This window comes from Harpegnathos saltator, unplaced genomic scaffold, assembly GCF_003227715.2.
Source record: "Harpegnathos saltator strain DR-91 unplaced genomic scaffold, Hsal_v8.6 scaffold754, whole genome shotgun sequence".
Taxonomy (NCBI): Eukaryota; Metazoa; Arthropoda; class Insecta; order Hymenoptera; family Formicidae; genus Harpegnathos; species Harpegnathos saltator.
Genome location: NW_020230598.1, coordinates 35,051 through 47,901, shown reverse-complemented (window position 1 = coordinate 47,901; position 12,851 = coordinate 35,051). Strand labels below are relative to the sequence as shown.

Below are 12,851 nucleotides of genomic sequence, written 5' to 3'. Positions count from 1 at the left end.
GTTTGTCTAAAATGTTTTTTTAAGGAACTTTTCTTTTTAGAGATATTTCCATAAATTGAATAGAAGAGTCTACCTTGTATATTAAACAGTAAGTTTGACAAAAAACATGAAAAAAGAATAACAGGAAATAAAATAATTATATTCTTTTATAGGAAAAATACTATTTTCTATTTAATAATTATGACATCAACTCTTTTATATATGACTTTGGTATCCTTACTTGTGGACTTTAGGAAAAGAGACTTAACATTCAAAGCATGGTTTCCATTTGATTACTCGGTTTCTGTGATATATTATTTTCTATATATTCATCAAATTATTAGTATGGCACTGTGCAGTTTTTTGAGTGTTGCCAGCGATTGCTTTATCTCTGGACTACTACTCCACATTTCCTGTCAGATCGAGATCTTAGAGTATCGTTTGTCACAGTTCGCAAATAATCAAGCTAAACTAAGCGAATGCGTGTCTTACCATTACCGCATATTTGAGTAAGTTTCCTAGATACATAAATTAATTTTAAATACGCAACGGTATTTTATAACCGTAGATTTGCTGATATGTTGAACGATAAATTGGTAATTGTCATCGGTAGTCAATTCATAGGGTCTTGTTTGGTGATGTGCTGCCTTCTTTTTCGTATAACAGTATCAAAGTCTACCTCTATGTATATGGAAACGATAATGTGTATGGCTTGTGTGTTAATGGCTATATTCTATTATTGTTGGTTCGGAAACGAAGTCAGATTGAAGGTAATTTTGCGGCTGTGGCTGGCGTGAAAAAAGAAAATCTAACGTGATTTAACGTTTCGCTACATTTTTGTCTATAGAGTCTGGAGTTGTCGGAAAGTATCTACAAAATGAAGTGGCCAGATCTCAATAATGACGTGAAGAAATGTTTCTTGATTATTATGAACCGTGCCACCTCGTTACCCATTAAATTTACTAGTGCACGTATTGTCCCTTTGAATCTCGAGTCTTTCGTGGTGGTCAGTAAAACGTATTGATTGGACATTTATTGATCAATTCGACAAACTTATTTGCAACAAATAAATTAACTCGATATAACGATTGTTTCAGGTGCTTAAGATGTCATATTCAGTTTTCAATCTAATGCGACAAACGCAAGAAGAACATTAGAAAGGAATAATCTGCACAACTGAAAACTTTATATTTGAATAGAGAAGTAACAATTTATTAAAATTACTTTTATTGAGTTACTTCTATGTAGAACGAAAATATGAAATATTCACTAAAGTGAGACAAATAGAATTAACCATACAGATTGAAATACTAATTGTATCGTAAATGTAGCTTGTAAAAGCTGTGGGTTATGCATAAATATGACTCGAATGGTGAATATTCCTATTTTAATCGTACACTAGTAGAGCTGTAAACAAAAGAATCACGGTAAACATTTCAAGCGCTTTGTCATTCTTATACGTACTTTGTCACCTTATTTTGTTTGCATCTGACAAGGAGATGGCAAGACATGTAAAATCGATAATTGAATGATTCCTATTTCATTCGAATGGAAGGGTTGAATACATAAAAATCCTAAAAGGGTTCGCTTGCATGGGCCTCCGCTCGCGATAAATTTGCAATTAAAAAAACAGCTACATGTTAAGTATAGTAACTTGGAATCAATAAGCGTAAAGCGCAAATGGCTGCGGAAGCTAAAGCGCGCGCTAATAATTTGTCATCTACGAGGACTGTTCGAGTCTTTGTAGTGCCAACTTTTTTTTATTTATAATATTATGTATTACTATATTTTATAATGTTTCTATAATATTTTTAATATTCTTATTATTTTTTATAAGACAAAAGTATAATGCACACATACACAATAATATCTGTGTTATTATACAGGGTGTTATAAAAGTCCAGGAGGAGCAGAGTAACTCGAAAAATATGAGTCCTAGAAAAAATACGAAGTACTGCGATTCTATGATTTTCTCTTGGTTATCTGACGGTATCCTTGGACTTGACCTTGACAATGACCTTGAAGGTCATTTCAAGGTCAGATCAATTTTTTTAAATGGGACATCATACTTTTGACCATAGAAATGAAAAGAACGGAAAATCTTACATTCGGATATGATCATGGACACTGCCAAATTTGACTGCCCCTTTCCCTACCTGTCCGACCGCTCGGGAGGGCAGGGATTCCCTCCCTACTCCCCCCCCCCGCGGTTGAAGACGGGCCCGAGGCGGCCGAGGGAGTTCTCCGCCCATGTGGGCAGGTGCCCTCCTCGTCTGACGCTACTTCCGCTGGCGAACCCCCCCCCCCCGCGAACGTCGACCCAGGCGTCGCCTCCTGCGACGCCTACCCGGCCGACGTCCCCACTCGGCGGTCTCCTTCTGGGATATTACTGTCCTACAGAAGGAGACCGCGCCTCTTCGCTTCCGCACATAGCTTTCACCAGGTGCGGAAGCGAGAGCTCTTCCCCGTGGCATTCCACCGCCCTGGCGAGGACACGGCGCTTCACGGCCCATGCTGGGCACGCGGCCAGGGTGTGGTGCGCCGTGTCCTCGAGCACAGGGCAGTGGTGGCACCGGGTGGTGGGCTTCTTCCTTATCCGGTGCAGGTACCTACTGAAGCATCCGTGCCCCGTCTGTACCTACACCAGGTGGAAGGACATTCCACATCCCCTCCTGTCTGTCAGTTCAGACAGACGGGCGGACAGCCTCGATCGTCGCGGGCCCGGGTCCTAGGTGGTCGGACAAAATGTCCCTCCACCTCTCCTGGGTCCGGGCTCTGGCCTGGAGATTCAGGACCGCCAGGTTCCTGGCCGTGAGTTTCCCCTCCTCGCGGAGCTCCTTCACCCTCCAGAAGAGGATGTGCCTCTCCTCGGCGAGGAGCTCCATGGGAGGGACACCGGCCAGGGTGGTCGCCACCATGTACGACACGGTTCGGTACCCCCGAATCGCTCTGATTAACACGGGCCTCAAGGCCTGCCGCAACACACGTTTTCCGCTGCGGCAGGCCAGGAGCTGTGACGCCCAAATGGGCGCCCCGTACAGGATGATCGAGAGCATCGCCGTGACATACAGGCGGCGTGCCCTCCAGCCTGGGCCCCCTTGGGCGCGCATCAGACTAGCTACGGCCAGTCCGGCCTTGCGCACCCTGGGGGCTAACTGCCTGAAATGCGGCCCAAACCTCCACCGGCTGTCCAACGTCAGGCCGAGATATTTCATCATCGGCCCGACGCGGATGTGGACGCCATCAACCAGGACCCGTGTCTCCGGCGGCGCCCCCCGACTGCCGTCGTGAAAATACACGGCCGCAGTCTTCTGGGGCGTCACCTTGACACCCAGGTCCCTGATGGTTCCCACCACCGATGCCAGCGCCGCCTCCGCCCGGAGGCGGGCCTCCCCCCAGCTCTCCCCCCGGCCGCCACTAAAATGTCATCCGCGTCAGCAGATGACGTGGCAGCCCGAGGGGAGCGGAGTTCGCAGCACCCAGTCGAACGCGATGTCCTATTGCAGCGGGCCGAGAACCGACCCCTGCGGGACACCGCGCTCCATTACACGCCGGCCCTGGACCCCGCCCTCCACTGGGAAGGCGAGGTCCTTGCCCCCGAAGTAGGCCGACAGGATCCGTCGGAGATAGACGGGCACCCCGTGATGCACAAGGGCCCGTCCGATCTCCAGCCAGCGCAGGGTGTTGAAGGCGTTGGTTATGTCGAGCGACACCGCCAACAACACTTCGCCCTCCCCCTCCACGACTCTTCGGGTCAAGTCCCGTAGAAACTGGATGGCATCCAGCGTCGATCTTCCGGGCCTGAACCCGAACTGGTGGTCGTGGAGGTTCGGCCCCTCCGAGGACAGATGCTGGACGAGGCGATCGGCAATGTTGCGTTCAAGCACCTTGCCCGCCTCGTCCAGCAGGCATATTGGCCTGTAGGCCGACGCACTCCCGGGTGCCTTGCCTTCCTTGGGAAGGAGGACTAATCTGGCCCTTCTCCACTCTGGGGGAAGACCCACTCCCTGAGGCACCCTGATCACCCTGCGCGTGGCCGCGTATAGGTCTCCCTCGTTGAGAGCAAGAGCCCAGGCCCGGCCAGGGATCCTGTCGGGGCCAGGGGCTTTTCCCTTGGCCCCGAACCTCCCCTTGGCCCTGGCAAGCTCCTCTGGACTCACCTCCAGACCTTCGTCCCAATCCCCCTCCCCCAATTCGGTGGTGGGGATCTCAGGAGGGCCCTCTTCAGCTCTCGGGAAGAAGACTTCCAGGAACCCCTCGAGGGTCTGGAGGCTTAACGTCTCCCTCGGCGGGGGCGCCCAGGGACGGATTTTACCCATCGTCCTCTTGTATGGGTGTCCACTGATCGTCGTCCAAGGAATTCACCAGTTGTTCCAAGGTCACTCGTTTCGCCTCGACGATGGCGGCTTTGAGGGCTTTCCTCGCGCAGAGGTAGCCCTCTTTTGTCCCCGCGACATCCCCACCTCGTCGCCGGGCCCGATCTTACGACCTTCTGGCTCTGACGGAGGAGTCGCGGAGGTCCGCCAACTCCTCCGTCCACCAGTACGTGGCCCGGCGCCGACGGGAGTGGGATCAGGGCATCGCAGCATCGCACGCCGAAGCCACGATGCCCACTATCTCCCCGGCCCCCGCGAGGGGGCCAGGATCCCACTCACCTGGCTCCTTACCCAGGTGGCCACGCGGACAGCCGCCCGAAACCTATCTGCGTCTAATCGACTGAGGGCCCATCTTTTGGGGAGGGGAAAGTCCCTCTCCTCTGGGCAGCGGGCCAGCACCTGTGGGGACTTGGGGAGGCGGAGGAACCACACTATATGTCTATGATCAGACAGTGATTCGCCCTCCGCCTCCACCTTCCAGTCCTGGAGCATCCCGGCCGAGGGGGTAGCCCATGTCAAATCAATGACCGACTCCCCCCTCGGCCGCACACAGGTGCTGGCTGAGCCCTTGTTCACCAACAATAGGCCCAACCCCGCCGCTCAGCTGATCACGGCCTCGCCCCGAGGGTCCCCCTGCCGGGGACTGCAACCCCACGCTTCCGAGTGGGCGTTGAAGTCCCCGGCGATTACAACAGGCCGGGGATGGCACTTTCGCGCCAGTTCCCCTACCCTGTCGAGGACCCTCATGACGCGGGCGAGATCGCCGAGACCAGCCTTGTTCCTGCGATAGGGGAGATAAAGCCCCACCACTGTGACGGGCCCCGTGTCGACCGTTACATACGAGGACCCTTTTTTCCTGAGTACACAGCGGGGGTCCCCGGCGCAGGGTTTGCCACCATGGCCACCGAGCCGTCCGGGCTGCCGAACCAGTTTGCACTGCGTATCGGCACCCAGTGCGGCTCGGTGACCACCCCCAGCCCGGCGCCCAGCTCAGTCATCCTCTGCATACAGAGGTCCTGAGCTTGGGCGTCGCGGCCGAGGGTGGCCTGTAGGGCCCGGAGTGTCGTGAAGGCTAAGCCTTTCACGCCTCCTCCGGGCTACCTACACTCACCTCCTCCTTGGAGACCTCTGGCAGCTGAGCCGCCTCAGTCTCCTCGGAGGGCGTTTTGGCCATGGTGGCTTTCATCGTGGGTGCCTCCGCGGAGACACGGGGGTCCATACCTGCGCGTCCTCCTCCTCTCGGGGGTATGAAGGGGAGTCGTTCTGCAGCGGAATCGGGGGTAGCGGTCCCACCGACTCCCCTTCCTCTACGTCCGTTGGGAGTGACCCTGGAGGTTCCATCCTCCTCACCTTTTTCAGTTGGGTGTCCTCCGGTTCTTCTTCCTCCCTGTCCTCTCCTTCCGAGTCCCGGTCCTTGCCCCTCTTCCTTTGTGACATTGGCCGTTCCTCTCCCTGGGTCCATCCGGTTCCCACCATCTCATCCCACTCCATGAGGGGGCGGGAATCCTGCTCCTTCTCCTGCTCCTTCTCCAGGGGCTGTCCTGGGACCATAGAGTCCCTCGTTGGGGGAGAGACCGGTCTCCCCCCTAGGCGGTGCCGAATTCCGCGAGTCCCCGGAGATGCTTCGATCCGACACCTCCTCTGGACTCACCTTTTCTAGCAGAGGGGAGGCGCTCATGGTCTCCCCCTTCTTCCGCTTTTCCTCCTTATTCCCCCCTTCTTTCTTTTTCCTTCTGGGAGGGGGGTCTGCAGACAGGTCCCCCGACCTTATAGTCAGAGGGCTTGCCCGCCTCGGCACAAGCGGGGCAGCGAGCCGCCCTTTAGCACCCCTTGGCACGGTGGCCGGGGCTACCGCAGCGGTAACAAATACCGCTGCGGTCGACGGCGCTTGTGCACCGGTCGCGCACGTGTCCCCGCTTTAAACATCGGAAACACAGAGCTGTGCGTGCGGGCAGCCGGTCACCGCGGCGCGGGTCTACCCTACCGGAACCCGCTCCGCGGCGGCGACCTTAGCAGCCACCGCCAGCGGACACCGTACCATCACCGCGCCTATTCCCCGCTGGGAGACGCTCATTTCACCCGAGGTAACCTCCTTGGGTGTGCATCCGCCAGCGAGGGCCACCGCGGTTGCCACCTCTTCGGCCCCAGTTGTCGCGTCCAGGCCGGCGATTCGCAATGCTGCGATCTTCGCCGTCCTCTGTACGCGAAAACTGAGGTCCTTTTCCGCTGCCAGCGTGCGGAGCTCTTCCGCAAGCCGGTCGGCGGATGCCCCCGGATTGAGGCCAGGCACCTCCACGAGCATCGCTCCGTTCAGGGCCTGGCGGACCCTCAGGGACCCATTTATCCCCAGGTCCGCCGGCCCGATGCGGCGCCTGGCCTCCACCATATATTCATGGTATCTGCCTTGGGGGCATGTAATGGTGACGCCCGCCGATCGTGGCGGCCTCAGCTTGCCCCGTCCGGCCTCCTGTCTCCTCCTACCAGATCCCTTCTGTTTCTGGGGGGCTACTGTGCTCCCTTTGCTTCTCTCCTCGTTCTGCTTCCTCCTCTCCCTTCTTCCGACAATCTGGGACAACATTTCTTTTCCTTCCTCGGTTCCCTGTTGCCCTTCTTTCCTCGACCCCTCTGTCGTTGTTCCTTCTCCAGGCTGGGGTCTGTCCTGCCCCATTTTCTTCCCTCCTTCAATGGTACATTACTTATTATTTTTATTTAAAGGTAAAGAAACCGAATTTTTATACCAAATTTTTGCAAACTTTTTGTTTTCAATTTCAAATGGCTTCTCTTACAGAGTATGAGAGAGTTTCGCTATTGACGATAAGATTGGATGGGGGGATATACAAATATCATACAGTGAAGTGAGATTGCTGTTCAATGAAAACTTTCGTAATGAAGGCGAAGGTATTTCAATATCGACTGTATCTCTCACTATTAGACGATTTGTAGAAACTGGGAGTAATAAAAACCGCCAAAAATCTGGGAGGCCAAGGTCCCAAACGACAGAAGAGCGACAATTTGAAATAGCCCAATCATTTGTTGAAAATCCCAGATTGTCAATTAGAAAAGCATTTGAACAGCTTCAAATGAGTGTATTGTCAATTTCCAAAATTCTAAAGACCATTAAGTTCCACCTCTACAAAATTCATCTCCACCATGAGTTGAATGAGGATGATTTTGACCGCAGAGTGCAATTTTCAGAAGTTATGATGCAAAGAATTGATCAGCAACCTTTTGCATAATATCGTTTTTCAGAAGCGTCTTTTGAAATTACTGGTAAGGTAAACCGTCATAGTTTTAGATATTGGGACAACGAAAATCCTCATTGGATGCTTGAAGCACATACGCAACGACCTCAAAAATGGAATGTTTGGGCAGGTTTTTATGATAATCAAGTTGTTGGACCTTTTTTTATAAATGGGAATTTGAACTCAGAAACCTACCTGCAGCTTCTAACAGACCAAATTGTTCCATCAATACAGGATATTGTTGGTAATAATTTTGATGATGTTTGGTTCCAGCTAGATGGGGCATCGCCACATTATAGACGCATTGTTCGGAACTATTTAAACGATACGTTCCCTAATCGATGGCTAGGTAGAACCGATGGACAGGTAGAAGAGGAACAATCGAATAGCCACCGAGATCGCCCGACATTGCACCACTTGATTTCTTTCTTTGGGGCTACATAAAAAATAAAGTTCATTTCACTAAACCTCGTAACCTGGATGAGCTTCAACAACGGATTATAGACGAATGTGCTGCAATACTTCCATAAATGATGAGGAGTGCGACTGACAATTTGTACGTCCGCTTAGCACACTGTCAAACGGTCAATGGGGGACATTTTGAACATCTCTTGTAATCTCAGGCCGAGTTACAAGATGCTTTGCCTTCGGTGGCCTGGACTAACTGAACCTTGCCTTCAGTGGTCGAGTTTGAGATACCTTGCATTCAGTAGTCGGGTTTGAGACACCTTGCCTTCAGTGGTCGGGTTTGAGACACCTTGCCTTAAGTGGCCGAGTTTGAGACACCTTGTCTTCAGTGGTCGGGTTTGAGACACCTTATCTTCAGTGGTCGGGTTTGAGACACCTTGCTTTCAGTGGTCGGGTTTAAGACACCTTGCCTTCAGTGGTCGGGTTTGAGACATCTTGCATTAAGTGGCCGGGTTTGAGACACATTGCCTTCAGTGGTCGGGTTTGAGACACCTTGCTTTCAGTGGTCGGGTTCCGAGACGCTTTACATTCAGTAGACTTCACGATCAGTGACGTAACGTAAAATGCATAATTTTGAAAACAAGATCAAGGTTGAAAACGTCATATCCGAACGTAATATTTTTCAATCTTGACACTTTTAGGTCAAAAGTATGGATTTTCAGTTCTAAAAGAGTCTGGTCTGACCTTAATAATAATCTTAACTCATGACCTTGAGAATAAGGGCAAGGTCACTGCTGAATGTCCCTCGTTGACCTCTACATTCTTATTCTTATGCGTAACATTCCTCCCTAGCAGGTGCATTTTCGAAGATATTCGCGTTTTCAGCCTAAAACAAGCTTAGACCTTTATGTGACCTTCAGAGGTCAAATTTGGCAGTGTTGAAGGCCATATCTGAACGTAAGATTTTCCGCTCTTTTCATTTCTGGGGTCAAAAGTATGGGGTCCCATTTAAAAAAAATTAACCTGACCTTGAAATGACCTTCAATGTCATTGTCAAAGTCAAATCCAAGATCACCGTCACATAACCAGGAAAAAATCATAAATACCCTGTACATCGCATTTTTTCTAGGGCTCATATTTTTCGAGTTATTCAGCTCTTCCGGGACTTTTATAACACCCTGTAAATATATTGCTGAAACTAACGCCTATTTTGAAACCAAAGATAAATCGTTCTACACGGCTGGCGTAGAAAAGTTAGGAAAGCATTGGAATGAATGTATCGCTCTTGAATGAGACTATATTGATGAATAAAGAAGAATTTTGACAAATGTTGTTTTAGTAGTTAGTCCCGGGACTTATAGATCGATGTGTTATATATAATATATACATATATATATATACCTATATATTGTATAAACACTATACATAAATTTAATGTCGAATAAAGGTTCAATCTATATACGAAAATACTTTTCATATACTTCTATGTATACACAGAGAAAAAAGTGGTTAAATTTACAAAATCGGCTGTCACTGGTCATGAAATAAATATGTCCATTGGGCAAATTATGTTCGCACAACACATATTTCAACGCAACGTGTTGTTGAGCCAACATATAATTTGTTCAGTGGCCAGTATTTTTTAACTGCTAGTATCCGTTGATTTTTAAAAAATTGAACCATTTTTGTCTCAGTACATCTATTAGGTTGTTCGGAAAGTTCGTTTCACATTTTTGAAATAAATTAAGAGCGCAATATTTTACACAAAGAGGAACTTTATTGAAGCAAATATGTACCGTTTTGTTCAATGACCTTGGCCCATCTTTCAGGAAGCTGCATAATGCTCCAAAATAAATTTTTCTTATTGGCGAAGAATTTATCAAGATGACTTTCGAGGACTTTCAAAGACTTGAATTTCTTGTCTCGAAGAAAATTTTTTAAAGAAAGAAATAGATAGTAGTCAGATGGGGCAAGGTCGGGATAATATGGAGGATGAGGAAAAACGTCCCATTCGAAGTCTAACAGCTTCCTACGGATAGATATTGCGACGTGAGGTCTGGCATTATCATAATAGAAAACAATTCCACGCCTGTTGGCCAATTCAGGGCGCTTCCGTGCGATGGCAGTCTTCAGTTCGTCCAGTTGAAGGCTGTACTTCGCCGCGTTGATGGTTTTGTTTGGTTGAAGAAGCTCATAATATACTACGCCCTTAAAATCCCACCAGATACTCAGAAGAACCTTTTTCGCGTGAAGCCCCGGCTTGGCCACTGTTTGCGTAGACGCGTCGCTGGTTCCCCACGACCTCTTGCGGCTAACATAATTGTATAGGATCCAACTTTCATCGCCTGTTATGATCCTCTTCAAGAACGGTTCTTTTTGGTGCCGTTGAAGCAGCATATCGCAGACGTTCACACGTTCCAGCAACTGCCATTCATTCATTTCGTGTGGCACCCACACATCCAGTCGACTTGAGAATCCTAGCTTCTTCAGATGGTCATGCACGGTGGAAACAGACTTGTGCAGAGTGTCGGCGAGTTCTCTAACTGTCACTCGAGGATTTTTGTGCACGAGATCCATAAGAAGCATTTCATCAACCTCCTGAGGCCGGCCTGAGCAAGTTTAATATTCCATATTGAAATCGCCAGCTTCGAATCTTCAATACCATTTTCGAACTGTCTGGTGAGTGACGCAGGCATCTCCATATACTGAGAACATCTCATTCAGGGTCTGCGAAGCCGTGAAGCCACGTTTAAAGCAATATAGCATCACATGACGAAAATGGACTTTTTGGTTCTCCATTTTTCAAACTGATTTCTGACGAAATAGTTGCACTTAGGAAGATCTGCGAAGTTTCCTTAGCGGGCTCATAGATCCGGGAATGTTTGTTGACAAACAAAATCGTTTAGAGCGCATCGTTCTTACAGATTACATAGAAATGTGGAGCGCGCGAAATTTGAAACGAACTTTCCGAACAACCTAATATTTTACGAGACACGCGATTAAGAGTACAAAATTTCTCGTTCGAAAGAGATTCAGCGCGTTGAACGTTGAATTTTTGAAATCTCTGGGATTCATCGTACGAAATGATCGAGAAAGATGATTGACATTTTGAACATTGGAAGTGAACCGGTCTTGGACGAGCGCATCGTCAAGATTGAGACACATACGTACAATCCATTCGCTAACACAACGTTTGGACATAGCGATGAGATACGAATACCCATACAGCAGCAGGATTTATACATATTGCCATGCGAGAGTTATCTCTATGTCGAGGGGAAGGTGACGAAACAAGTTGCAGTCGATGGTGCGACTATAACGTTGGGATATAATTGCATTGCATTCATGTTTGATGGGATCCGTTATGAACTGGATGGTGTGGAGATTGATCGTAATAGAAACGTGGGAATAACTTCAATGCTCAAAAACTATGTATCGATATCTTCAGACGAAAATGCTGTCATGAAAAATGCCGTGTGGGATACGACTGACACTATTTCGCCGGACAGGTACTTCAACTTTCGCGTACCATTCAGCGTGTTGCTAGGATTCTGTGAAGACTACAAGTGTATAGTGATTAACGCGCATCACGAATTGATTCTATTACGATCGCGCAGCGACAACAACAGTCTACTAGGATCTTCAGCACTGGATCTTAAGATCGAGTTATTCAAAATCCAATGGCGAATGCCTCATGTAAATCTTGAACGATATCAATAAACTTTCCCTGCTGAAAACTTTGGAGAACGGACGATACCTGAGTATGAGTTTCCGCTCGTGGGATCTGTATGAATTTCCTCTACTGCAAAGTACGACCAAACACCAGTGGACCGACAAAACTGCTACTAATTTGGAAAAACCTCAATAAATTATTTTTGCGTTGCAGACTGGTCGGAAGAATGTCATGTCGGAAAATATAACTCGATTCGACGACTGCAAATTGATCAACGCAAAGCTCCATCTAAATTCAGAGTGTTATCCGTACGATGACATAAATTTGGACTTTGCGAAAAATAAATACGCCGTACTTTACGATATGTATAGACGTTTTCGTAAATTGTATTATGGATGCGGCAGTGTTGAGGTATGGTTAGAAATTATCGACTTTCTACGGCTAGGTCCTTTCGTGGTGATCAGTTGCTCGCGTCAATATGAGTCTGTCAAGAGCACCACTGTGAATGTGCGGATAGAACTTGAGTGTAAGGAGAATATACTGGCGAATACTACCGCATATTGTCTCATCCTGCATGGTCGTGTAGTTGAATACAACCCGCTAACCGACATAGTGCGCAAACTCAACTAACATCAAAAAGTATGTATGAGAAAAGAATAATACACGAAACAAAGTGCTATAAACGGCACTTCTCTCCCTGACAAAGAATCTTTCACCATGATTTTGCCGACGTTTGTCGACTTACAAGGAAGGTTGGAAAGAGATTTATTGTAAAAGAAGCAGCAATACTGAAGAACAGAATTATTCTTTCGCACTACGTCTTCACGAGTCCAATGCCATGGCATCTGCTCACAAAATCAGACAAATCGAGGGCCTACTGGTTAACGGCTAATCATCATAGATTATGATGGGAAGATGGAACCGTCAAATACTGTAGAGCTAAACATCTGGTTACTGCAGTTGTGGCGGGTGATATGTATGCCGAGCTTGGAGACGATGCATTTCAATTTGTGTACGTGAAGGGACATGAGAAGCGGGAATGGTTGTTACATCTTCTGGAAGACAATGTGAGAAGCAGCGTGATCATTAAAACCATGGACACCGACTACGATGACATGCCTTCTCTGCAAAAGTTAAATAATACTTTTCGATGTAATAATCATGTAAAAAATT

At 48.2% G+C, this 12,851-nt stretch overlaps 1 protein-coding gene across 2 annotated transcripts; it reads left to right on the top strand.

Annotated features, from left to right (window-relative positions):
• The first annotated feature begins 158 nt into the window (after positions 1 to 158).
• LOC112590223 (odorant receptor Or2-like) lies at positions 159 to 1,356 on the top strand. 2 transcript variants are annotated; one of them, XM_025306107.1, is made up of 4 exons: positions 159 to 488; positions 593 to 749; positions 827 to 985; positions 1,077 to 1,356. In XM_025306107.1, exons 1-4 carry the CDS (start codon positions 181 to 183, stop codon positions 1,134 to 1,136), a joined length of 684 nt encoding a protein of 227 aa, XP_025161892.1. In that variant the 5' UTR covers positions 159 to 180; the 3' UTR covers positions 1,137 to 1,356. The 2 variants fall into 2 exon arrangements, with proteins under 2 accessions (XP_025161892.1, XP_025161891.1); XM_025306106.1 differs by having other exon boundaries at positions 548 to 749.
• The last annotated feature ends 11,495 nt before the right edge of the window (positions 1,357 to 12,851 follow it).

Excerpts from the sequence above, each read along its gene's own strand:
- LOC112590223 (XM_025306106.1), top strand. The coding sequence starts at position 181 with ATGACATCAACTCTTTTATATATGACTTTGGTATCCTTACTTGTGGAC. Across the intron at positions 489-547 it reads TACCATTACCGCATATTTGA|ATTTGCTGATATGTTGAACG; the intron begins GTAAGTTTCCTA and ends TTATAACCGTAG. Across the intron at positions 986-1,076 it reads ATCTCGAGTCTTTCGTGGTG|GTGCTTAAGATGTCATATTC; the intron begins GTCAGTAAAACG and ends CGATTGTTTCAG.